The sequence below is a fragment of the Dioscorea cayenensis genome, chromosome 15 (assembly GCF_009730915.1).
Source record: "Dioscorea cayenensis subsp. rotundata cultivar TDr96_F1 chromosome 15, TDr96_F1_v2_PseudoChromosome.rev07_lg8_w22 25.fasta, whole genome shotgun sequence".
Lineage (NCBI taxonomy): Eukaryota > Viridiplantae > Streptophyta > Magnoliopsida > Dioscoreales > Dioscoreaceae > Dioscorea > Dioscorea cayenensis.
This window is the reverse complement of record NC_052485.1, coordinates 902,560-929,145: the sequence shown is the minus strand read 5'-3', so window position 1 is coordinate 929,145 and position 26,586 is coordinate 902,560. Positions and strand designations below refer to the sequence as shown.

General features: G+C 34.9%; 2 protein-coding genes and 1 long non-coding RNA gene across 4 annotated transcripts in view; 1 reads left to right on the top strand and 2 right to left on the bottom strand.

Moving 5' to 3' along the window:
- The window catches only part of LOC120277018, a 14,708-nt gene extending 9,907 nt beyond the window's left edge, over positions 1 to 4,801 (top strand). The window contains exons 5-7 of the long non-coding RNA XR_005541433.1: positions 3,240 to 3,330; positions 4,399 to 4,434; positions 4,541 to 4,801. This is a non-coding gene — a long non-coding RNA (uncharacterized LOC120277018). The remainder of the gene's footprint in view (positions 1 to 3,239; positions 3,331 to 4,398; positions 4,435 to 4,540) is intronic.
- Positions 4,802 to 7,132: 2,331 nt separating this feature from the next.
- On the bottom strand, positions 7,133 to 10,570 carry LOC120277937 (ABC transporter G family member 9). Of its 2 annotated transcripts, none has more exons than XM_039284812.1 (4): positions 10,122 to 10,570; positions 8,805 to 9,618; positions 8,359 to 8,675; positions 7,133 to 7,885 (listed from the first exon to the last, which is right to left on the bottom strand). In XM_039284812.1, exons 1-4 carry the CDS (start codon positions 10,332 to 10,334, stop codon positions 7,232 to 7,234), a joined length of 1,998 nt encoding a protein of 665 aa, XP_039140746.1. In that variant the 5' UTR covers positions 10,335 to 10,570; the 3' UTR covers positions 7,133 to 7,231. The 2 variants fall into 2 exon arrangements, with proteins under 2 accessions (XP_039140746.1, XP_039140747.1); XM_039284813.1 differs by having other exon boundaries at positions 7,133 to 7,831.
- Positions 10,571 to 19,240: 8,670 nt separating this feature from the next.
- LOC120277178 (TIR-only protein-like) lies at positions 19,241 to 19,955 on the bottom strand. The gene is made up of 2 exons (XM_039283930.1): positions 19,423 to 19,955; positions 19,241 to 19,307 (listed from the first exon to the last, which is right to left on the bottom strand). Exons 1-2 carry the CDS (start codon positions 19,953 to 19,955, stop codon positions 19,241 to 19,243), a joined length of 600 nt encoding a protein of 199 aa, XP_039139864.1.
- Positions 19,956 to 26,586: the final 6,631 nt, after the last annotated feature.

Below are 26,586 nucleotides of genomic sequence, written 5' to 3'. Positions count from 1 at the left end.
GGAATTACATTCTCAAGACGATTAATCTGCTAAACCATGTGATTCACAAAGCCAAGATGTCGTTGCTTACAGGTGAGAATGCTTTGATTGTAATTCCAGGTTTTTGAACTTTATGTGACCACTAATCCATTATGGAGTTAAGTTTCATAAATAACTTAATACAGATCCAAGTTGGGGTTTAGAGTTCACAGGTTTAGTCAGGATTAGCTTAAGTTAGGTTTATGTTCATGATTTTAGTCAGAGCTTTCTCACCTGTGAGCGACAGCATTTTGGCTTTTGTGAATCACCGGGTCTAGTAGATTAATCATCCTTGTGGTGGAGGTAGGGTTTTGTTGCACATACAAATCGCATTACTAACATCATGCATTTAGATAGTATTCATGCATTTTTCCTAGTCTTTATGATTATTTTCCCTTCTTTTTGTACAAACTACTCATTCTAGTTGTTTTAATTGTAGGAAGCAGGAATTAAACCCTGGAAACTGTAGAGATACACAACTTGCCTGTGGACTGCGAGAAGTACCTGTGGTCTGTAAAGTGACTGGGGCCCAGCTTTTATCTTTTGGCTATAAAAAGGACCAAAGGGGCTTTAGGGTAAAGGGAAAGAGGGTCAGGAGGAAAAGGGCTGGCGGCTAGAAAGGTAGAAAAGAAGATCTGAAGACTGGAAGGAGGCTGAAGGAGGAAAAGAGAGCTAAAGATTGGAGAACACACTCCTGTAGACATCATAGGGAGTTTTTCGACCTTTGTTGTCTTTGCTTTTTGTGAAACATATATTCTTTCTAGTTGTCTTTGTGATCGAGATGATGTGTGTGTGAAACTTTACTTAGGTTTTGGGATTAGCCCAGGTACTATGTGTGTGATGTGTTGATACTTTATGTATGGATCTCTTATGTTTAATGGTAGATTTCTTGAGTTGATTTCTGATTTGTGTACACAGCTTGTGATTGTGAAAGCATTACTTGCTATCTTAGAGATCTAGGTTAACTTAAAGGATAACTTGGGTCTTGGAACCTCATTAATCACCCTGAACCTGCTGAAAGGTAGTTCTTGAAGGCTTATTACTTAATCACTGTATTTATTCAGGTTTTGAGAAGGGTTCATCTACCACGAAAGTAGGAGGTAGCCTCGATCAAGCCCAACTTGTTATCTCTTGAAAGAGAGTGACAAGTAGCTTAGGATTAATGCCCTTCAAGAGATCTATCCAAATCTAGTTTAGATCCAACACATCATTTATGTTAAACCTTGTGGTGAGTTCCCAAACCTAAGTCTATTTTAATCTGAAGCGTAATCCACAGCCCTGTGTTCCTCTCGACCTTGATTGTGTTTTATTCCCTGCTTCTTGTTATTTCCAATCCCTACCTTTTTAATTGTCTAGATAACCCTTTGTTACAATAGGTTGGTAATCATACTTGGTCCTCGTGGGATCGATACTTATTTACTACTTGGCAAAACCGTGCGCTTGCGGTTGTGCAACAGGTTTTAAAGCTCATGGTCTCTAATTATTGGGAGTAAATGATGGGAGATCACTAGGTGATTTTGTTATCTTATATGTTCTACGCTGCTATTTTCCTTGAGCCTTTTTTGATCCCCGCTCACAACTACACTATTTTCAACCCTAATTTGCCATTTGTTGAATCCTCAAGTCTCTTCCACACCAGTCACCCATTCTCGCTTTGTGGCCACTGGCAACCAGTCAGTCATCCTCTAGTGCATCATAGATCTTAACCTTTTCTCTATCTTAAATCTCATCCCCTACCGTGCATCTTCAAGTCAATCCTTGATGGAGCTTTTAAACAGAATCATCTTAGATGTTCCTTTTCTGAAGGCCTTTATTGTCATGTACGAAAAAATGAAATGTTTTTCTTTCTTTGTTGCAGGGAGTATCTCATTTTGCTAAGTTCGTTTGTTGTACACATGGTATAATTCAGGTTTTTGAACTTCTAAACAAGCTTATTCCACCATATATCTCTATTTGTCTTTTTATGTTGAATGAAATTTCATAGATTACTTCTTATTTTTACACAGAAAACTGAAAACCTACGCGTAACTTCCTAACAACTTCAACTTTTGAGCAAATTTATTACACAACGTATCTATATGTACCCCCATGATGAATGAAAATGCATAGGTTTGTTCTTCTGTGATGCCGAATGGTTTATGCCTTTAGTGTTGTGCACCAAATACAGAAAATGTTTTTTTTTAAAACTTGCTTTGTTGCCATAATAATATTAGAATGCTAAATTTCTTTATTGTGCACATAATGAAATTCGTTAGAAATAATGGAGTGTTAAGTATCCTGCCTGGGGAGTACATTCGCAAGAGTGAGCATATGGTTTAATTCGATGCAAAGTGAAGAACTATAAAAAAACTAAAAGGGTAAGGGGTTTATATATTTTAAGTGTGGTCACACCAATAAGTTTGAGGCTTTTAGTACATTGGCTTCCATTTTAACTATCATAGCCTAGCCATTCAGCAAGACTCACTAATGTAAATCTAAAAATCCAACATAATATCAAAGCCCAAGCTTAATAGTGCAAAAAAGATCCAAGAAAAAAAAAACCATCATGCCAAAAAGAAAGTAATAAATCACAGGTCTGGTGAGACTTAAGCGCAATAAAATGAGTAGAAGCTCAGGCAAAAAAGGGGCTTTTGATGTTCCAAAGCTTGAAATACAAGTCCAAGACAAATCCCAAGTTGCAACTGAACATGAACTTAAGTGTTGGAAATAATGGACTGGGATAATAGTCCCACATCGAATAAAAACTAAAACTGTAAGGGGCTTATATAGTTCGAGTCGGTCACACCAATAACCTTGATATTTTTGGTACATTGGCCTCCGTTTGAACTATCATATTTCAGACATTTAGCAAGGCCTACTAATGCAAATCTAAAAATCCAACAAATTCATATGTTAATAATCTTTCAAAATCTTCATTTATTATTATGCTAATCTTATCATTTGTTGAGTGGGCATTGGCGTGATCATCTCTGATGTGGAGCCATTAATCGTTTGTTTAGTCCTTGATTCAGTAACAGTTGGTTCCATATTTTTCTATTATAATTGCATCTTCTTGATTTTAGTTTAAATTTTTATGGAAAAATAAATTAATATCTGTTCTCATGCTATAATTAGACAAGCCCGAAGTTCAAAATGATTTTTTATGCATGCTTTCATTCTTGAATTCCATAGTACTCAGCTTCACTCGAATTAAGTTTTAATCCTTGGCTTTTTGGTGCAAGGCATTGAGATATTTATGTTATTTTTGCATTACCATTGTGCTCTTGAGACATGCGTTGGAGCTTGGGTTCAAGCCTAAAGATGGTAGCAATGGTACTCTCGTCAACATTATTGTTGTCTTATTTGACTTCCTCTTGAAATCCATTCATTTTTTTGTTGGATAAAAAATTTAAAAGAATCCTAAAACAACCTAAGATATTATTTCTTGTTGATAGCTTACTGATTGTGATTAGCAAGCCATTTATGCCATAAGGGCGTTGATGTGGGATAGTCCGAATATTGTGACAACTAGTCAAGTCCACTAACCTTGATAACCTAATGTCAATCCTTGTTAGTCAATTCTTTCAATCCTTTTAAAAAATTCCTTTAATCCAACTTTAATTATGATCAAAATTAATCATGTTTTATTTCTGTGGATGTCTGCGGAGCCAAAAACAAAATGACTAAAGTTGGCAGATGCAATCAGCGTTTTTTCTTGGTCCTGTTGAATATCTATGGTTGTCTCTCCTGTTTGTTTGTTGTGTTTTCCTTTTTTTTTTTTAACTTTGTCTATCCACTCACAGTGGATGTCTTTCTTTCTGTTTTCCTTTCACATCTTCCTTTTTCATCTCTCTCATATATGGCATTTGTAATGTTTTTGATACTCTTATTTGTACTAACAAAGTTATGGTTTATAATTATTATTATTATTATTATTATTATTATTATTATTATGCACACCTTGCGCATGGTTATTATTAGGGAAATGGCAGGGATTCCTGGTAAACTTATTTTGACTTCTATGTGGCATGAGTGGAACTACTCTTGATGCACATGATTAACATGTGGCCGAGCAGGATCTTTTTTTTTTTTGGATTTCTTATGATCCCATCTGTTGATATCTTCTTCATTGTTCTTTAGATTTTTTTGCCCTATCTCAAAATCTTAATGATGTTCATATTTTGGTTCCATTTCCAAGATTTTACTTATGTAGTAATATTTTTGTTAATTATGCTTCATCCGTTCTTATATTTCTACTGAGTATGTTGCTTAATTACATAAACAACGGTGTTCAGATTTTTATGTTTTTGAACAAGTCATGTTTTGTTCAACTCTTGCCAATTGATTTTTTTTTTCAATTTTTTGTTTTAAAACTAATTCTTGTGTTCGCATATTGTGTAGGTGAAATCTACCAATTATATGAAACAATCCATTTGAGTGAGTCATATTCAACATTTAAGAAACTTTCACTTACACCTAGCCCTCATAATTTTTCCATGTCGTTCGCTTTTATTTCCTGTCTCTGCTTTCCTTCTTGGATTAGGTTTTGCATCCAATTGCTGATTCTATCAAAACCAAAAGATCTGGGGAATGTATTTTGACAACTTCCTCCGAAGACTGGTTGAAGTAGATGATGACAGAAACTGTGGATCAACAACCACTGTTCGTGAGTTGATAGTACTTCAAGTATGAATGATGGTGGTATTTACTCATTCCATATTTGTATGTTTCCAAGAACCTCGTGTATACTTTTTTTATTATTATTATTCACTGCCATGGTTTGTTAAATAAGGTTTAAGTTATTTCTTCCGTTTCTTATTATTTATTTATTTTTATTTTTTTTCCTTTAGGGCTTTGGAGTTCTTATCCTTTGATAAGTGTGGGCTTTTTTTTCTGTATGGTGAATTTTATATTTTAACTTTACAGTTTATAGTTGCCATATTCTTTGAGCTCATGAACTTCACTTGATCTAAGTTTAGTTTGTGGGTGAATTATTGCATGTATATATATATATATATATATTATAGATTTCTAAGTTCTAGTTGCTCTCCTAATCCCCCAGGCACAGTCTCTATTAATGCTGATATTGATTTTATGATAAGAACATTCTATCAAATAATTACTTGAAGATTCTACTTTCATGTTCCTGAACATGGTATTGATTTTTCATGTTTTCAAGAATAAAAAGACTAATTGTATCCTATTGGTAGGCTCTCTCTCTCTCTCTCTCTCTCTCTGCGGTTGTTTTTTATTTAATTTTGACATTAAAAAATAAAATTAAAATTTCTATTTGGTTAAAAATCTCAAGTTTTTCCTTCTTGCTTGTAAATAAGGCACTCTATGGGTGTCATTAATTATGATTGTAACAATTAGGAATAAGTTGATAAGCCAATTTGAATTAGAGTCCTATTAATTTAAACTTCCAACTAATTGTGACGAAACATGGTGAAAGAAATCACTTAATGATTTTAAGACTTTAAATTTAAACTTTCAAAGTAATTTTTTCCCCATTTTATAATTATCTTAGTCTTATTTATTATTTCACTTTATTTATTTATCTAGTATTTTGCAATTATATTAGTTTCACTTACTATTTTGTTCTTAGTCTAAATCTTTTTAAGTACTTGTTTTAGGGTTTGTAAAAAAAGGATCCGATCAATTGAATAGTTGTGTTCTTTTTTTACTTCATTTTAAGTGTTAGTTTTTGGGGTAGAACTGTGTTCATGAAAAAGTTTTGTTTGATTTTATGGGTACACTAGGTTGACTCAAAAGGTTATATCAGTAGAAGATGGATAATTACTTGTTACAAGTGCTATGTCAGTTATCCACATTTTGGGTCTCGATAATGAACTAACGCTTTTGGAAACAAGGGCTTAAGGTGAAATTGCTTTTTCATCTTTCTCTTTAGTTCACCATATTAAATGCTACTAGGGTAAGAAATTAACCCTAAATTCTGTTTAAAAAAAATGCCAAATACATTGGAAAATTCATAATTAATTAAGAGATGATCAGCTGATTCCGAACACTTGAAGCATAGGACACGGGTATTTTGTTGCGCATTGAAAGTTACAACCTTTCTTAGCTAAGTTGGTAAGAGTTATGATTTTTTTTTATCCTAGGCTACCCAACAAAAAAGGTTATTTTGCTAGAACCTTCTGCTTTCCAGAAGTTGTGGTAAAAGGGACTACAATATTTCCATCCACTAGTAATTAATAAAAGGATTTCACCGAGAAAATCCTTTTAGTTTCTAGGTTCCAGATTCACACATCATTAAGTTCAATCAAGTTGGTCCAGGATAGCAAACAGGAGAAATGAAATTTCTTCCATAGTAGTTGTACGAAACATCCTTTGCGGATTGTGAATTAAAGAGCAGAATTCTCGCACGGAAGCCCAGGGAGCGATACTATCATTAAAGAGATTAGGCTAGATGTCTCATGTCTCTAGGGATTCTGCCATCTAGCCAATTGTCATGCTAGAACAAAGTAGAAGCACCATTCTTGAAGATCTTGGAAGCGCATAATCTGGAAAAAAAAAAAGGAAGGATAGCATGATACTTTCATAGAAGAAGGATTTGTTTCTAGGTGGTAGTGTGAAACAAGAGTTCAGGTGGTCCTTTGTCTAGATAGTTAAAGTTGTTGGTTTTTAAACAACAACTATTATTATTGAAATAATTTTCCACCATCATTTCCCTAAAAGTACTTTGTTGAAATCTTAGAGGTTGAGGATACTTTTTCCAAGGTCTACACATCTAACTCCATGCGACAAATCAGATTCCTTTAGGCCTCAACTCAGGTCCTTTCCATAGGACGTCTCAACTCAGGTCCTTTCCATAGGACGTCTCTATGGATCTTATCTATCTCATTGGAAACCCAGACTGATAATTTAAAACCTGTCATCTAATTTAAATAAAATTTTCATAATTTAATTACAAACATTTTACATGTATGGGCAAACATAAAGCTTTCCTCTCAGGAAGTAAAGGTGTCAAACACAATTCTTAAAAAAAAAAAAATCAGAAATCAGAAAGAAAACCCATATATTTCAGAAGCTAAAAGAGAAATTTAGAAATATTTTTAGAATATATAGAGAGAAAAAAAACCCAAAATGTATATAATTTAGTAAATACATTGTTGATATAGAATTAGACATCATAATTACCACCGTCAAGCATTCAAGCACGTATGTCTAGATGTAAACACGGCTTCAATTTAATAGAAACCATAATCTCTCCCTGTCAACGGGTTACACCGACTCTCGTCAAGGCAAGATATGCAGCAAACCTAAATAAGAAGAGCATTAAGCTTAAAACAATGGCAGCTTCCATTTGATGATCAAGTCCAACAAGCTTGATCGAAGGAATATCTTCCACTTTGCATGTGACGTTCAAAGCACAATGATAGGTGTCACTCGAGGAGAACTGGGTGCCCAGCTGAAGTTTGAAAACATAGAAGGTCAGCGAAATGTACTTGATCCACGAGATGAACACAGGCACTCTTTGGACGTAGTACCCACCGGCAAGCATAAAGGTAAGCATAATGACCGAAGCAAGAGTGGTGGCTGCCTTGAGGTCCATGACAAGTGCGCCGAGTGCGAGCCCCAAACCTTGGGAGACTAAAACACCCAAGAGCAAAACAATTAGTGTCAGAAAAAAGCTCGAAGCATGGGGTTTTAAGCCTGCCATCCAATAGACAATGATCATGAAGGCGGTTGGGAGAACAAGTTCCATGGGTAAATCCCCTGCCATTCTTGACATGAAATAGGATGAAAGTCTGTACATCCCCGAGGCTCTCTCTTTTGTTAGCACCAGGCGCTCTTGTGGGAAAGTGAATATAGCCTGAAATAGTGGGAGAAAACCCCAAAAGGTGCCATAAAAGAAAATGAGCCCAACCTGCACGACATAATCTGAAGGTGAATGCAAAATATATATATAACATAGCTTACACGTAATAAGTTAAAATTTCTATAATTTATTAATTTATTAATTTATTACACAAGACCACAATAACAAGAGATTTTAACCTTCACTAAATTAGAGAACTCGAACGGGTTAATAATTTATCCATATTTATTTAAAAAAATTATTACACATGATCTAGTAATAATTCTTATTGTAATTTAAAAAAATAATAAATAAATTACTTCAATTAAAGCTGAAAATCAGAGCAAACAACTCATTATTTGCTGTTTGAAAATACTGTTGTTTATTTTATGAATTTTTTTGAAAATATTTGTGTAATTTATATTATATTGTTGTTTTTGATACTGTCTTATATACAGTCATTAATTGCTCAATAGTAAACTCATAATTGAAAAATTTCATGAAGTAACCGGAGCCATGTTATTAGTTAAAGGAGTTTCAACCTGATCTTGAGCATGACCTCCGGATTGCCACCAAAGAATGCCTGAAAGAAAGGCCATTGCCATGACTTGTCCAATTTTCTGTCCGGAGAAAGAAACATGTTTCCTTTCCTTCAAACTTCTTTTGAGCAAAATCGTAAATTGCTGCCACCATGTTGTGTTCCATTGACTTTTGCCTCCACTGGACTCCTTTTCATCAATTTGGTGGTCAATTTCACGAAGCTCTTGAAGAACTTGATCATTTAAATGTGACTTGTAAGCAGACACTATAGCTTCCTTCACACATGCTCTGTTTTCTTGAGCACCGTCAGAGGACACGCCTGGATGATGATAATGAAGTTGTTGTTGTTGTCGTCGTCAACTTGATTTTTATTTAAAAAATAAAAGGAAAAAAACAAAAGGAAAACGAGTTGAGGGAAAAAAAACCACTACAATAAGTACTAACTCACCGTTTGCAAGGTCGAGTAGAAAATCAGCTGGATTCATCGGAAAAGATGGTGTATAGCCAATGTTGGCAAAGTAGGTCATAGCCTCGGAAGCTTTACCGAAATAGACTGGGTGACCATCGGACATGAGCAAGACCTTATCGAACATGTAGAATAGCCTGCTAGAAGGCTGGTGTATGGTCATCAGAATGGTTCTCCCACCCTCGGACGACATAGCCGACAACATGGACACAATGCACTGTGCGGTGGTGGAGTCCAGACCAGACGTGGGCTCATCAAGGAATAGGAGGCTCGGGTTGACAAGGATCTCTTGGCCAATGCTCACCCGCTTCCTCTCTCCACCTGAGACACCTCTCACCAAGCCACCTCCTATGATGCAGTTGCGACACAGTGTGAGCCCTAGCTGCTCCATCACGGTCTCTGCATGCAACGCCTTTTCCTGCTTGGACAGGCTTCCGGGAAGTCGAAGGAGTGCCGTGTAGAGCAAGGTTTCTGCTACGGTTAGATGTGGATGTAGGATGTCGTCTTGGGTCACAAAACCCATGTTACGCTTCAACAAGCTGGAAAAAGGACTTCCATTGTAGGTGATGCCGCCACTGAGAAAGCGCTTGTTGCTCAGACGCCCCCCGAGCGCGCTTAGGAGAGTGGTCTTGCCACTACCAGATGGCCCCAGCATCGCCAGCATCTCCCCTGGGAGGACAGCGCCGGATAATCCCTTCAGAATTGTTCTCTCTGTCGCACCACCACCACCACCACCACCACCCTTTGGTTGTTTCTTGTTGTTGCTGGTGCGAATCTTGTACACCACCTGTTCGAACTGCGAGTATGATCCGATCATGAAAAGTCCTTAATTACTAATCCACATGCACCAAAACCATTTGCTTAGTTTTGAGGGACCTTTATACTGTTGTATTGCCTATTTCGCCGAGACCTATGTTGGTTAAAATTATGCAGAAGAAAAATGCCTTTTTTTTAAGGTGGGAGGCCCACTCTGTTACAGGGGAGGCATGGATTATTTAATATTTATTGATAGTTAGTTTCTCTCGTCTATCTATCGGATCGTAAACAAATTATTTATTCCATGGAAAGGAAAAAACATGAAACATGCACGTCTGACCCACAGGATCTTCGAAAATGATGCGGAGAAGAGAACTTCTGTTTCGTTTTTTCGTCACTCATCCGCCAATATAAAAAGGAGGGTTAATAGAGTCATGCATGAGTGATGATGGAGAGAGGGATAGGAGTGCAGATCTAACATATGATCAAGGGATCATAATTCATGGGGCCTATCCTCAATTCCTTCTGATGAGGCATGCTTACCTTGAGGGTGATGGGATGCTTGGTTTTGATTAAAATGGACCTGTTTTGTCCTGCCTCTTCTGTTGTGCAACTGTTGTGGAAATCCACTGGGGCCGTCGCCATCATCCTTCCAATAAATGATAACAAATTAATTGAGCTGAGGTTGTTGCTGCTGCTTCTTCTCCGTCTCCCTAGCAAGTAGTAGAAGAGGGATGATGGATCAACCAAAATCATTCATGAGTTGGTCTTTACTGATCCAGTGATCCCTTTGTATCAAACAAATTAAAGATCTTCAGGGATCTGCTGCAATTAATGTGGATGAGATCGGGAAAAAGGGTGGTGGGTTTGGCTCACTCAGGGCCCTTGGTCTCTTGTCATGGTTGTGGAGGAGACGCCACTAGCTTGCTTCTGCTTCTATTTCTCAACGGTGCTTTTTATAAAGGCACATGTGCAGATAACGGAACGAGAGAGCTTTGTAATCCGCATGGTGTTAGCACTTTCGCGGATCCGGCTTTCTAGATCACAAAACAAACTCCAGCTGTTTCACAAATGCTCTCTAGTCCGACCGCATACGCATGCCAGCTCTCAGTTTATTATTATTATTATTATTATTATTATTATTATTAAGCACAAGACGCGAGAGAGAGATGCATGCAGACGGAATTCACCACGAGTCACTAAGCCATGACGGGCACGCGGCGCTTGTATCCACCTCCCACTGCGCCCAGAAATGGTAGCATGTCACGAGTCTCCTCTTCGCTTCCACCGTTTAGGTTTTCAAGTAGTTCTGCAAATGGATCAACATGCCACCTGTCCATCTCTGCATTCATCTCGTTTAATTTGACTGTCAAATTTGCCCATCTTCAGGTTCACGTATCCCTAGCTTGTCGGTGATCACTTGGAACTTGTAAATTAAATTCTCGCATATGTTTTTAGGATGTGTTTGGATATCTGGATGGACATTGGAATAATAATGAACAGAGATAAACAGAAATAATAATGTGAATAAAAATTGTATTTAATTGGAATAAAATTTATTTAGAGTGGAAAAAGAAAATAAAATCTGTGATAAAATTAATATTTTATTTTTAGTGAAAATAAATAATATTAAAATATTATATATGACAAATTTTTAATTTATGAAATATTTTGTATATCTTATTTATTGTTACTAAATATTAATTAAATAATTAACTTTCATTATTATTAATTAAATAATTTAGGTAATATAAATAAATTTTTGATGTAGTGTTATTTTGAAATAATTTAAATATTATTATTTATTTTAATTATTATAATTAAATATTTATATTAAATAGTTCAAATTATTATTATTATTGTTATTTTTTTATTTTTTTACAAAACTGGGAAGACAGTATTCCTTCCATTCTTTTTCTATTACCTTAGATTTAGGGGTAATGGAGACCATCCTTCATTTCTAAATGGGTATTAGACTTAAAATTTGTGTTTATTCACATTCCTTAGTAATGTTAACTCCAATCCAAATGCACACACAATCTACAAAAATAATTTGTACAAGCATGATTGCTTTGGTAGCAGTTTTTCGAGCTCTACGCAATAAAAATCTATTAACTCCTTTTTTTAAACAATGTTACTTAAAAGCAAAATCCAATGTTTTTATGCATCTAAAAACTTCATGAATCTTCAAAATTTAAGTTGAGAAGTTGTTGACCCTTAATTTTTATTCTGATGTTTTTTTAAAATATAAATCACGCGTGATAAATAAACATACCTTTATCTTCTTACAACGTATCATATCCTATCTCACTCCATTGTTGATTGTCATGTCATTAACTTTATTTTATTTTTTTAATTAAATTTATGTCAGTTTATTTTTATTTTTTTCAGCGGTTCTAAACTTCAAACTCAAGCATCTAAAACTTGTACCATAAATATTAAATCCAAAATTCTAAAATCTAAATAATAAAATGTAAACTCGAACACTAAATCCTTAATAATTATAAAGATGGAAAAAGTGAAAGTAACGGGTGACATGGCATAAGTGATATATTTACAGATAAGACTTTGGCATGGCAACCTATATGATTGGAGTGTGACGGGATATGCTATGGTTCAAATTAAAGTGCCCAGTTTTTGTAAAATTATTATATGAAACTACCAGTTGAATCCATACAATCAATATTTCCTTAATCATATATATAAATACTCTATCCCTGTTCCTTTTTATTTGTCATAAATAACTGAATCTCACATACCAAAAAAATTGATTATTTCACATAATTTAATAAAAATTAGTTATCTTTCCAAAATTACCCCTAATTTATATCTTTACATTTCTCTCTTATATTAAATGCTTCTTGATATTCAAAAATGACAGATAAAAAGGAACATGTGACAGAGGGAGTATTTTGAATGAATTCAAAAATTTTACCCACCTCCCATTGTGTCTTTATAACATATTAATTATAACGTATAATACTGCAGACAGACGACAGTGTTATATTTTCAAATGATTTGAGTACTCCCTCCGTTCTTTTTTATCTGTCGTGAATAACCGAATCTCATATACCAATAAATTTAGGTATTTCACATTTTTTTATAAAAAGTTTGTTATCTTTCCAAAATTACCCCTAATTTATATCTTCACATTTCTCTCTCATATTTAATTCCAAGAAGAGAATTGAATAAATGCTTCTTATAATAAAAAATGATAAATACTTTTTATAATAAAAAATGACAAATAAAAAGGAACATGAGGATTATGACAAGATAAAAAAAGGAACGGAGGGAGTAAATCACAACACACGTAACCTTTACACCATCGCATCTTCCAAGATCCTCAACGGTGTGTATCTTTCATTTAGCTATTTTTATTGCATGAATAGCTAGGGCACGACATAGGCTCCCAATACGCCACTGGTTTATAAAAACTAATTAAACCAGTAAAACGTAAGTAAACAATCAATGCTATAAAATGCTGGAGATCTTAAATGGCCTCAAAAGAAAATCTACGTATAAATAAAAATATGTCATCGAGTCCCAAAACGGTGTAAAATTTCCCTTGACGTTCTTTCCAAACCAAACTCTCATAAGATCCTGTATTCGGTATCCAGCCTAAATTTGCTCATAGAGCTATTTATTGAAAAAAGCAAGAAAAAAAACAAGAGATAAAATACAACCAAGAACCAGGAAGACAACAAAGAAAAGCAATTAAAAAACAAGAAAAGAAAGACTAAAGAAACACAAAACCAGAATCAGCCTAAATTTGAAATTACATTTTAAAGCAGTGGACGAGCAATGCGGGAGTCCCATATTCTCTTTGCATCACCTATTAATTAATCCGGCTTTAATTTTTCCACTTACTTTGTTAGTGGAGCTTTTCTTATTTAAGTGGATAGTTAGTGGGGCATGTGTCCTATAGCAATATTTCTTAAAATGCATTCTGTGATAGGTGGAGCATTGCTATTTAATACTGTGTCTTGTTGCACACTATTCAATCAATCTTAAACTTTTCGGCCGTTTGGTTTGTGGTAATGTGAAAACATCACAGAGAATCTACTAGTAATGTATTAAGATGAGTAAATTTTTTGGGAGGCTACCAAACTTTGCTTTTTATTCAATTAGGTATCCGAACTTTAATTTGAATCAAAAAGGTTACCTAGCTTTAATTCTCTTTCACCGGCAGGTCACCCTAACAAAACCCTAACAAATCTGATCATTCGATGCTGATGTGGCGGCTCAACTTACATAGTCAGCTATTTTAATCCTCATCAGCGTTCCACATCATCATTAACATTCCACATAATCTACAGAGCCGCAGTGATCGGATAATCGAGAACTTCACCATACTCCGTCTACTCTATTGCATAGTCGGCCAGTGGAATTGATGGTTGTCTCTCTTCCGGCATAGGTCAGCGCCAAGCGCTCATCAAAGAATGATCTTGAAAATCAATTACAAGCATAACAATGAGAACTAGATGTTCAGATTGGTAAAAATCATCAAAGAATGATCTTGAAAATCAAGAACATGAATGTTGAAATTACTTTGAAAATAGAAAAAAAATCCCAAAGTTCAGAGAATAAATTCAATCAGATAAAAAGAAAATAATGCCAAACATCACAATTTATAGGTTTAGAATTTCAATTTTTCATTCATTCATTCAACAATCCATCCCTACAAACTATTGAAGAAAACCTAGCAAACTCTATAAATTACATATTAGAAAATCAAGAAAGAAACCCTAGATCTAAGAACTGGTAAACTTGGTGACAGCCTTGGTGCCATCAGACATGGTATTCTTGGCAAACTCTCCGGGAAGAACAAGACGAACGGAGGTCTTTGTAACGAGCCAAGCGAGATGCCTCCTGTGCAAGCTTCTCAAAGATATCATTGATGGAGTTCATGATGCCCATACCTTTGCTAGTGAAGATCAGAGAGGAGTCGTCGGGGCAGGATGTGAAGAGAAGCGTGGCGAGGAAGCTGCTTGGGCCGGAGCCGACGGTGAGGTCAAAGAAGTCGAAGAGGAGGCAGAGTGGCTTTGGTTGGATCTATCAACGATGAAGCTCGACCGTCCAATCACTAAGATTTAGGGTTTCAAATAGGAGGATCTTAGCCGTTGATCCGGAACTCTTTTATGTGTAATGTTGATGATGATGATGATGTGGAACGCTGATGAGGATTAAAATAGCTGACTGTGTAAGTTGAGCAGCCACATCAGCATCGAACGATCAGATTTGTTAGGGTTTTGTTAGGGTGGCCTACCGGTGAAAGAGAATTAAAGCTAGGTAACCTTTTGGATTCAAATTAAAGTTCGAATACCGAATTGAATAAAAAGCAAAGTTTGGTACCCTCCTGAAAAATTTACTCGTATTAAGATTATTATATTTGGCTACTGTAGCAGTGGTAATGTTGATAATTATGTAAAAATTACCAATAGTAAAATATTACCAAATAAAAGATGGCAATGTGATTACCATACCAAGTTGGTGGTAATATGTAGTATTTTTTTCCCAATTATGCTCCCACTCATTTAATCTAATTCCTTATTACGCTCATTATTAAAACTCTAGTTTTTATTTTCCCTTATTATTTTTGATATTATAATTTAATTATTTATTTATCTAAATACTTTATATTAAGTTTTTCAAATTTTTATACGTATGGGTATTTTGATAAATACAAAGATATTTTTAAAAAGCGTGAAAAAATAATTTTTGATATTATAAGTTAATTATATATTTATCAAAATACTTTAAATTAAAATTTTTAAAATTTTATATATAGGGGTATTTTGATAAATACAAAAGTATTTTAAAAAATTGTGAAAAAATTAATTTTTAAAATTATAATTTAATTATTTATTTATCTAAATACTTAAAATTATATTTTTTTCAAAATTTTATATTTAGGGAGTAATTTGGTAAACACAAAGGTATTTTAAAATTTTGTAAAAAAATAATCTTTAAAATTATAATTTAATTATTTATTTATCTAAATACTTAAAATTATATTTTTCAAAATTTTATATTTAGGAGTAATTTGGTAAATACAAAGGTATTTTAAAATTTTCTAAAAATTTTTTTTTAATATTGTAATTTAATTATTTATTTATCTAAATACTTTAAATTCTATTTTTCAAAATTTTATATGTAATGGTACTTTTGTAAATTTGACAAATTACTGAGGTGATTACCCTAATTAAACATGGTAATGAAAAATTACCAATAATATAAATTCTCAACCAAACATGGTAATCTCATATTATTAACATTCCCGAAACCAAAAGCTCCATTCAAGTATTTAGGAGTATGTAATAGAAAAATTATAACAATTGATGTATTGACCCCTCGATTTGTTTGTTGCACGGTTATGGATTGAATGATTCATGTAAGAGATCATTAAATATAATTAGAATTCTTCTCAGTCATTTGTATCTTGGTTATTTTTTAAGTCCTTAATTTTTATTAATTTTTTAAATTTAATATTATTTATAATATTAAAAAAATGTGGATAAACCATAGCTTCTAAAAAAGAAATTTTGGTTATAAATCCTTCAAAAATTCTATAATTGCATATTTACCCTCAAAAAACATAATTGCATAATACCCCTGAAAAATATAAATAATTATGGATATGCCCCTGCTAGATTCTGTTAACGGACGTTAATTGACATCTCTCTCCCTCCCTCTCTCTCTCTCATTCAGCCCGTCTTAACGGACGTTAATTGACATCTCTCTCCCTCCCTCTCTCTCTCTCTCTCCCATTCAGTCCGTCTATTTCTCCACCCGTTCAGCCAGTCTTTTTCTCCATCTCTCCCATTGAAATTGGCCCGACTACGAGAATCAATAATTCCGCTCCATCTTCTTCGAAAGCCTTTCGATCGGCCCCAGCTTCCCTAACTGGCGCGCCGCCTCCCCGCAGCACCTCCATTTAAATCCACCTTCGGCTCAAGTTCCCCTCGGACCTCTGCTCCATCCTCTCCAAAGGCCTGCCAATCGGCCCCGGCTTCCCCAACTGGCGCCGCCTCCCTGTAGCAACTCCATTTGAATCCACCTTCGGCTTCAAGTTCCCCTCGGACCTCTGCTCCATCATCTCCGAAGGCGTGCCGATCGGCCCCGTCTTTCCCAACTGTCGCGCCGCCTCCCCGCAGCAACTCTAGGTACTCCTAAAGCTCCCCGTCTTCGGGCTCCACGAAATCTCCGAAGACTTCCTCTCCATCCTCTCTGAAGGTCTTCCGATCGGCCTCAGCTTCCCCAACTGGCACATCGCCTCCCCGCAGCAACTCTATGTATCCTAAACCTCCTCGTTTCTGGCCTCCACGAAATCTCCAAAGGCTCCCTCTGGCCTAACTCTAGGGATCTTTTTACATGTCTGGTCTTTAATTTCAAGCTTCTTTGTTTGTTTGGATCTATTGAAAAAGAAAGAGATTGGTTTTTGTTTTTGTTGTTTTTTAGGGTGGATTCCTTTGGAGTTTGGCTCTTGTTCTCTCATATTGGTTTCTTGGATTTCAACTCTTGAGTTCTTATGTTTATGAATTAATTATCTTCAGCTTTTGGGCATTGGATTTGTGGAGAAATTATATGTGATTTCTGGAGAAAATGTATGTAATAGACTCCATTTTGATAATTTTTTAACTATTTTAAATTTCAAATTTTTAAAGGGAATATTCATAAATGGTCATTTTACAATAACAATTTTTTTTTCAAGGGTATATACATGCAGATCAATATATTTGATAGTGTATTTTTCATTTAGGTTTTTATCAAAATTAAAATTTTGGGGTATATTTGGAAGTATAAATTGGATGATATAATTGCACATAAAAAATAATTTTTTAACTATTTTAAATTTCAAATTTTTAACAGGGGTATTCATAAAGGGTCATTTTACAATAATTTTTTTTCAAGGGTATATATGCAAAGGTTATAATGGCCATTTTATATATTTGTTTTTAACGAAGGTATTCAGAGGTATGTATGCAATTAGCTTTTATTCAGGGGTAAATATGAAATTTCAAAATTATTCAAGGGTACACTTGCAAAAAGCTCTATTAAAAATAATAAACAAGAAACACATGAAAAATTCTCTCACCATAAGTGAGATACACAAAACAAAAGACAACAAAAAGGGGAGAAGAAGGAAAATAAATAACAGCAAAGATTACCGTCGAGTAACACAGGCCTATCCAGTCTGTCGATGGAGTATCCTAATAATGTATTTAAATATTTTTGTTTTTAACTTTTTTAATAAATTAATAATTTATCAATAAAAAAAATCATAATATTGTCTTTGTCAAATTGTAGCTTTCATGTAAGTTTCTTGTAACTTTAAAATATCTATTACACAATTAAACGAAAGAATTAGTAATATTTTTTTCAATACTTTAAATTAAAATTAAATAGACTTAAAATTCAAACAAAAATATTAAACGCTGTTCAATTTTTTTTTTTTACTATGTCCTGTATTTTCTTTATTTCTATTTTAGTAAATATAATTTATCTATTTTTTTCAAAAAAAAAAATTGTTGTTAAATAATATCCAATTTTTTGTTATTATTGTATTTATAACGTGGACAAAAGCTCACTTCAACTAATACTACTAATATTATGGGAAAATTACCCATGTTAAAAAAAATATGTGTGAATTACCCATGTTACCCTCATTAATATGTGTACATGAGTATATATATATAAAATAATATATTAAATAAATATAAATATTTTAATATTAAATAATTAATATTTGATTATAATAACCATATAATAATTATATTAAATAAATATTTATTTCAAATATAAGTTAGTAAATAATTTAAATAATTAAGTATAATAATTAAAATTTATTTAAAATATTTTATAAAAAACAAAAATTATTTTTTATATTAAATGCACAAAAGTAATTTTACATAAAATATTTTCATTACTTTTTGAATTCAGAATAAATTACTTTTCTACTTTTTCATTTTTAATAAAGCTGATAAATTACTTTTCTACTTTTTTTTATTCTCAATGAATTACATTTCTAACCAAATATCTTTTTTATTACCACCTCCTACTCATTCTTTTATGTGAATTGGAGTCTTTGGTAATAGAAATTACCAAAGCATCTGTAGGGCTAAAAATATCTTGATTGGGTGTGAGCATTATTCATGTTCCCATGAGCCTTCAATAAAAAATGTCAGTTGAGTACTCCCTCCGAATCTCACATACTAAGAAAGTTGGTTATTATACCTAATTTAATAAAAAAATAATTATTTTTTCAAAATTATCCCTAATTTATATCTTCACATTTCTCTTTCATATTAAATTTCAAAAAGAGAATTGAATATATTGTTAAGGTAATTTTTTAAAAAAAATAATAAATAATTCTTGATGTTCAAAAATGACAGATAAAAAAGAACATGGGTTTATGACAAATAAAAAAGAACGGAGGGAGTATTCATAATTCCTCAATTGCAGTTGAGGGCTGTGGTCATCATACATATTTAACTGCTGGCGACAGCTTACAATCAGTCTCGGAACATGGAAACGACATGAACATAACTTGCTTATTGTAGTTACAAAAGAATGGGTCAAAAACAAATGCCTCTGGCATCTTGCCTGCTGTCGAGCGAGGTAATTAATTAATCACAAGAATGAATGTTTTTGGTTCGACCTGATCATCTGCCGTTGCTTATGCTTTTCACCACTATGTCAGCAGTTCTAGTCACCAGCTCAGACCAGTTCCTGTGCGGACCAACAAACAGTGTCAAAGGAGTAAGGGAGAATATAAATGACAAAGGCACGGCTGGTCATTTATATTAATAAACTTGACTTTGAGAGAGGGAGTAGCAGCACTGACCCGCTCTGGGAGTCGAAGGTAAGGCCAACCGTATTCTTGGCTTCTAGGAGAGCATTGTTGAACCTCTGGATTGCCTGGGTGGAGAGGTTGGGATGGTCAGTGACATGAAGGCTAGATGGTTTAATGTCAAAGAAGATGGGAATGAGCTTCTTCTTGGCCTCGACGAGCATGGCAAGTTCGTTGAGGCAAAAGAATGACTCACAATAGCGAGGGGAGAAGATAGCGATCCCCACATGACAGTCCGATATGGCCGAACTGATGTTGTCACACAACTTGTCCCCGGGTTCCATGCTCCGGTTGTCGAGGAAAGGGCACAGGTTCAGCTGCGCCAGCCGGTCATACACCAGCCCGGCCACCGTCCTCTTCGTGTCTACTCCACGGTGGTTTATGAACACGTCACACTGCCGCCGCCGCCTCCCATCAATCGCCTTCGTCTCGGTGATTACACTATTTGTTACCGCATCGCCCACGCTGGTCACAATTCTGCAGGGAGTTACAAATCTCGGAAGGACGCGGTGCAGCGCACCAGCCATGAATGTGCGGCAGGCAGACTTGTTTAACTTTCTGCTTTTGTCTGTGTGCGAACTGCTACCGCTGGCTTATATTTCTGTTATGCGTGATGCTGCTCTGTCACTTATGTGCATGCGAGGTACTCCAAACGACTAATTGTACATGCATATATATATATATATATATATATATATATATAGCTTTGATCCTTGGAGGAAGATAGCGGTCTCACATTAATAAGCGCATGCTTAGCCTTTGAATGGAACACGGACCATTTGTCAAGGTCTTATTTCTTAACTCTTTATCTTTGATTTGTTTCACTTGACGATTTCAAGCAAATAGCTGATTGGAATGCGGAGTTGGTGCGGACCACCACCCAGGCCACGGGCACGGCGAGCATTGATTGATTCAGGGGGCCAGGGCTGTGTTTTGTACATGACCCAAATTACCCAACAAGCTGGCATATTGATCCCAGGAACCCAGCGGGTCTGGAGTTGGACCCTTCAAAGACGGACATAGGGAAGATCCAGACACCTACGCAATCATGACTACTACTGCAAAGTTTGTTATTAGACTCGGTAAAGGAGGCCGGGCAACGTTTATTTGTGACTAACCCCTTTTTGGACGGATATCAATACAAGGTTTGCTTATCGTTATTTAAAAAATAATAATAATAATATACTGCAAATTTTATTTTATTTTTATTTTTATTTTTTTATTAGATTATAAACATCTCTATTTAAAGTTTAAATCAAAGACATGTACAGATATAGAGTGCACTTGCAAGCTCAACAACATTTTAACTTTTCCGAAATAAAGAACTTTACCCAAAAAACCTAGTTGTTCAAATTTTATTTTCTAAATTTTAATTTTTTTTAAAAAAATATTAAGTTAATATTTGGTTAACTACTTTCCACATTAAAAAATGATTTTTTTTTCTTTTTATTTGGTCAAAGTTGAGGGACGCTCTTGCAATAATAGATAATTTATATATATATATATATATATATAATCCTGTTCCCGACTGGCGAGTAAGATGACCAGCCCGGTCCAGCTACTGAGCTACTATTGCAGGTGCATGTAATGGTAGAATCATATATTGGTGATCTTGAATTAAGGATCTAGGATTGGTTGGTCGCCTCTTGCATCACATCATCACCTGGAGCACTATATTACAAGTTATTGTAATGGTACGATTTGGGCTTGAAGATCACCTCTTGCGTCACATCATTCACCAACAGAGTGTAGTCTGACACAATTAATTAGCGGTCATTGATTTTGTTCCCAGGGGAAAAAAAAAAAAACATTTCAAATAAGCAAAATATGAATAGGATTATGTTGAAACTTGAAAGAAACTACGAGCATATATATATGGCTGCATGACTTCTCTGTTATGTCCCAGCCGCTTGCTTGAATGTGGCATGCCGTTGGACTTGCTAGGTATTTTCAAAGTTCTCGAAAGTCAGAAATTAGAAAGGGAAAATTCTATTGAAAAGATTAATTTAACAAAGTATTTCCCAGAAGCTAGATCATTTAAGAGGGATGAAATTTGGGGTGGTTGGAATTTTTCTAATTTCTATAAAAAGGATTTTATAATTATTTATTTTATTTTTAAAATTTAAATCAATATATTTTTTTAAATAAAAATAGACATTATTGTGATAGTGGTTAGTAATAATACCGGGTCACTCCACTTATATGAAAGTGTACCTCCTCCCAAAAAATAATATTGTCATCTAACTGACATAACAAAATTATAATGCTGGAAAATCTCATAGCATTATCTTTCATTGTCAGTAATACGGTGGTTTTCTGATGAGAATGCGAGCCTCAGTGCCATTGTCTTTCATAACATTTCCCTTCACGGAGATAGCCAAGATAGCAAGTCTTGGCCTCTCACGGGGAACGGCTCTTTATCTGTTAAATTGTTATATATATATAGTTTCTTCATTTATGGCGGAACTAGGTATGGCATCACTAACGTGCTGTGGAAGGGTATCTCACTGAAGAAAGTCAATCTGTTTAGCTGGCTGGTCTGGGATTACAGTGTACCTATTCTAAAAAAACTGGTAAAACGTGGTTGCAATAGACTTCCTATTGTCACTTGTGTGTTGTGTAATGAAGAGATTGAATTAGTGGATCACCTCTTCATCTCTTGATTTTTCTCGTCAAACCTTTGGGCTCTCGTTTCCCGACACCTTAATCTCCCGCCTCCCCCCAAACAATTAAATTGTTGTGGGAAAGTTGGCGCTCCTTAATTCCTTCCAAAGATAGGGAGATGGGGGATATGACTGTTAAAGCTACTTTGTGGAATGTCTAGTTGGAAAGAAATGCTCGCATTTTTAGGAATTGTTTCTTTGTTCATGGCACTGTTCTTCATAATTGTATTCACATGTTACTTTTGTGGATAAATGCAGCGCCTGAGGCCAAAAAAGCAAAGTGGGAGGATCAAACTTCTTCTGCAAAGCGTTGCTTGGAGTTCCTCAACAACCAGCCTGAGCTACGGGAGGCCGCTTTGACAAAGTAGTCGCATGTCCCTTGGAGAGCAACCCTTAGCCCCTTCCTGGGGGATCGTTGAAGTTCTTTCCCTTTCTGTTGTTTCGTTCTATCTTATTTTGTTATTGTTGTTCCTTTACTCTTTAACTGTTTCTCACCTTTTGTTCCACTGCTGATGAGAGTTTATATTTTTTTCTGTTAATTTTTAATACATGTGGTTTATCCACTTTATTAATTTTTTTTTAAATCTCATAGCCAAGGTTTGTAATTGGCTCATAACTAGTACGCGCTTCTTTTGCCACACAATAATTGAATTTATAGGTTATCTCTCCTTCCAATGTCCTTTCATTGAGCGCATATATATGGACCTCTTATGGTTGTTTATTTTAATTATCACAAGTGCCGAACACAATTGAGGATCTCGGGGGCTCATGGAGATATACGATACATGCATGGCCCACATAAAAATTACATGGGAATTTTTTTTTTAATGTCCAAAGTTATCATCTAGCTTATATGACTAGAGCGCAACAAGTGCATTTTCAATTTCATAGCCCTCCCACTTCCACTATGTATAATATTTTTAAAATTAATCACTTTTTTCTTTTAAAGGGTCTACAGTTTTTGATGAAAAAAGATTAAATTAGAAGATTCCATAAATGTCAATGAAAATTTTTCAAGGATGTGATTAAACTGATATTAAATTTAGGCCAGCGCCGACCTATGGATGATATCTCTTAGAGTCTGACGTCATGGATTAGCATTATTTGACAAACTAAGTTGTGACATGGCAAGAAGAAAGTGACGTGGCTATGATGACTCAGCAAAGGAAGTAATGACTAGGATGATGATGTAGTGAAATGTTAATGTCATGATATGTGAAGATACCAGGGTTAGAAGTTCAAGATGAAGATTATGTTTAGTAGATATTCCTCTCAATGGAGTCATGTGATGATCAACTATTTTTGGAAAGTGTATCAAGTCTAAAGGATCTCTTCAAGAAGAATAAGCTTTATTTAAAGTATGTTTATCTATCCTTGGTAAGATCCGGGATGATAAATCATATCTTTGAAAGAACTCCTTTTAAAAAGAAGATTTATTTTAAAGAGGGAGAAGAATATTCTATCATTGGCAAGAATAGAAGATCATGACTTAGTTTGGTGTGAAGTTATTTGAAGACACAAACTAAGATAGGAAAGGACAAACTTAGTTTGATGTGAACCTATTTGAAGACACAAACTAAGTTAGGCAAGGACAAGCCAATGAAATTATCAAGACCATATTTAGCAATGCAATTTGAAAAAGATCCAAGAGCTAATTATGGTTGGAGTTATTCAAAGAGACTAATCATGTATGGAGTTTGATTAAATATTACATGAGATATGATTAGAGATTTGAAGATCCAAGCATGGATGATTGAAGATCATGTTTGAAGATATTGAATGCTAAACTTGGATGAAGATGAGGTCAAGTTTAGTAACAATATTTCCATGAGGCAAACGAAGATTATTTGGAAAGACCAAAACTTGGGTCAAGTTTGGAAAGAAGATCGGGAGATCTTCTGTGACCATCTTTGGTGAGATGGTTGAGTGTGCCTTGGTGGGCACGTCCCTCGGGAGAGGGTGACCTATTGAAGTGATGTGAGGAAGAAAACAGCTGCAGGAAGGAGGAGCTTGAGTCGAGTTAGGCGGACTGAAGAAACTGGGAAGGTTGAAGGTCCCAGATTAGGGTGCATCTGGCTAGAACTCAGTCATGTTCAGAAGGCAATGTTGTAACTGGGTGTTGCAACATCTAAGTTTAGAAGGTGTCAAGTTAGGAAGCTGCGGAGAATTCTAAAAGAGGAAGGTTTATTTGGACATCGGTGCGTCTATATAAGATATCATGTTTGAAGATTTAGGATGAGCTACAGAATGAGAGACACTTTGGTGAGGGTTAAAGAGAGTGGGTATCGGTCAATCTTAAGAGGGTATTCTTTGTCTTGTAAGGGAGTGTTGTAGTCTTTATTCTATAACCTCTGGATTATTTTTCCTGGCTTGACTTCTAGATGTAGGTGTCGAACTGGGTTACTAACTTACGTGTCTCCTTTTCTCTTGTTTGATTGTGAGTGAGTGTTTAATCTTCAAGTGAGTTTTTGAGTGACTTATCTAACTACACTACCCACCGGAACCATCAATATCTTTGCTAAAAAAAAAGGGAGAGATGATGCCTCATGTTTGTAGTTCTGTTTTCCCTCAATGGTCTCATATTGTGGTTAAGATTTTCTTTGTTCCTCTCTCTCTCGCACATCTCTCTATCCTTTTTTTTTTATATCCTTAATATATATATATATATATATATATATATAATTTATCACTTTTTCAAAAAGATAATAGATATATTATTGTTATTTTAGCACCGATATTTTTTAAACTTTTAAAATCCTTTTTCTTGAAATATTCGCCAGCAAGACTTATACATAGTTTATTAGCTAAATATGTAACCATAAAAGTTTATTATTATTTTATATATTTTAAAAATATTTATAAATGAACCGATAATTATACACACACGTCCCTTCAAATCATACTATAAATACAACCATTCCAAACATACTACCCGTAGCGGGGAGAGAAGGTGTGGATTACACTTGCCGTGAGATTTTTTTTTAAAAAAAAAAATGGATAAACCACTTCAATTAAATAAAAAGCTAAGTACAGAAGATAAACAAACCCCTCACATCACAAAGCGTGGAAGGGGCAGCCCAAAAGAGACAAAATACATAACTCCTGAGAAAAATCCAGTTATCATCAAACCCCACAAACAACAGGTCATCTAATCTCTAGCAATGTCCCTAGTGTTCAATTGATGAATGTGCTAAGTTTAAATAAAAATCTCAACCAATTTATCCCTAGTGTTCGAAAATCTAGATAATTTTCCTTAAAAAAATAACCCCACAATAGATTATATTGTGAAAAAAAAAAACAGGAATACTTAGGTAATACGACCACTTCACTATTTTTCAAAAAATTACAATTATAGGTAATTTTTAATTACCCCCTCACAGAATGTTTTAATTAAACAACCTCCACTAAAATTTAAATAATGAAAAAAATTGGAATAATTACAACCAGAATACATGGATATATTAAAAACCATGCCACTTTCACAAATAACTAATGTGGGATTATTCCCACTTAACAAACAAGGCAATACATAACACCTAGTATCTGATAGATAACACAATCTTTATATAAAATCGGTTAAAATTTGAAACATATGTAATGGTCATCAACAGACAAATAATTAAATAACCACAAAAATGTACTCTCTTTTTTTTTTTTTGAAAAGATGGATATACCACAGTCATATATATAAAAAAACAAGAAGTCAATACAGTAGCAGTCCACTAGACGTGGAACTACACACACAAAACCCAACAAAATGGAAGGAACACCTGGTCTCCTCCTGACCGACAAAGATAAACAACACTACCCCGCAGTCTCCTCCATAACCTCCTCCGTCGTAAAAGTAGCCTCAGCCACCTCAGACTGAGGTCCAGTGAACTCTAGACTGCGCCGAATGGAGGAAATAGGATCAGCGAACGTCGACCTCAACCCATCCGGAGCTGCAGAGAACCAAGATAGGATGCAGTGGTCAGTCTTTAGTAAAACATCATGAGGATTAACATGTATATCATCAAACATAGCATCATTTCTCGCGAGCCAGATAGACCACAAAAAAGCTTTGACCACCCAACCCCCAATCTCACGCAAGGAGGGTTGCAGGGCCATCCTCCAACCTTCCCAAAGTAGAGACATTGATCGGGGGAGAGACGGTAACTGAAAAGTCCCACGTAAATTCTCCCACACCTCAAGACCAAACCGACATTGAAGAAACAAGTGATCAACTGATTCTGACGCTGCATGGCAAAGCACACACGTGTCAGTCGGGAGCCAGTTGCATCTACGCTTAGCCAAATTATCGAGAGTAAGGATTTTCCTCCTCCAAGCCAACCAATTGAAAATATTGACTTTCCTCGGACAGGGACCTTTCCAAAAGAATTTAGCAATTGGGCACCGCAGCCCACCATCATTTAGTCGGTCGTAGAAAGATTTGACCGAGAAGGAGCCATTTGCAGTCAAACTCCACATTCTTAGATCGCGAGAACCAACCGAAGAA

What these genes read in the sequence shown, in the direction of transcription:
- LOC120277937 (XM_039284812.1), bottom strand. Translation starts at nt 10,334, where the DNA reads ATGATTTTGGTTGATCCATCATCCCTCTTCTACTACTTGCTAGGGAGA. An exon ending in AGCATCCCATCACCCTCAAG is followed by an intron (nt 9,619 to 10,121) that starts GTAAGCATGCCT and finishes TCATACTCGCAG; the next exon opens with TTCGAACAGGTGGTGTACAA. An exon ending in TCTACTCGACCTTGCAAACG is followed by an intron (nt 8,676 to 8,804) that starts GTGAGTTAGTAC and finishes ATCATCATCCAG; the next exon opens with GCGTGTCCTCTGACGGTGCT.
- LOC120277178 (XM_039283930.1), bottom strand. Translation starts at nt 19,955, where the DNA reads ATGGCTGGTGCGCTGCACCGCGTCCTTCCGAGATTTGTAACTCCCTGC. An exon ending in ACCTTCGACTCCCAGAGCGG is followed by an intron (nt 19,308 to 19,422) that starts GTCAGTGCTGCT and finishes TGGTCCGCACAG; the next exon opens with GAACTGGTCTGAGCTGGTGA.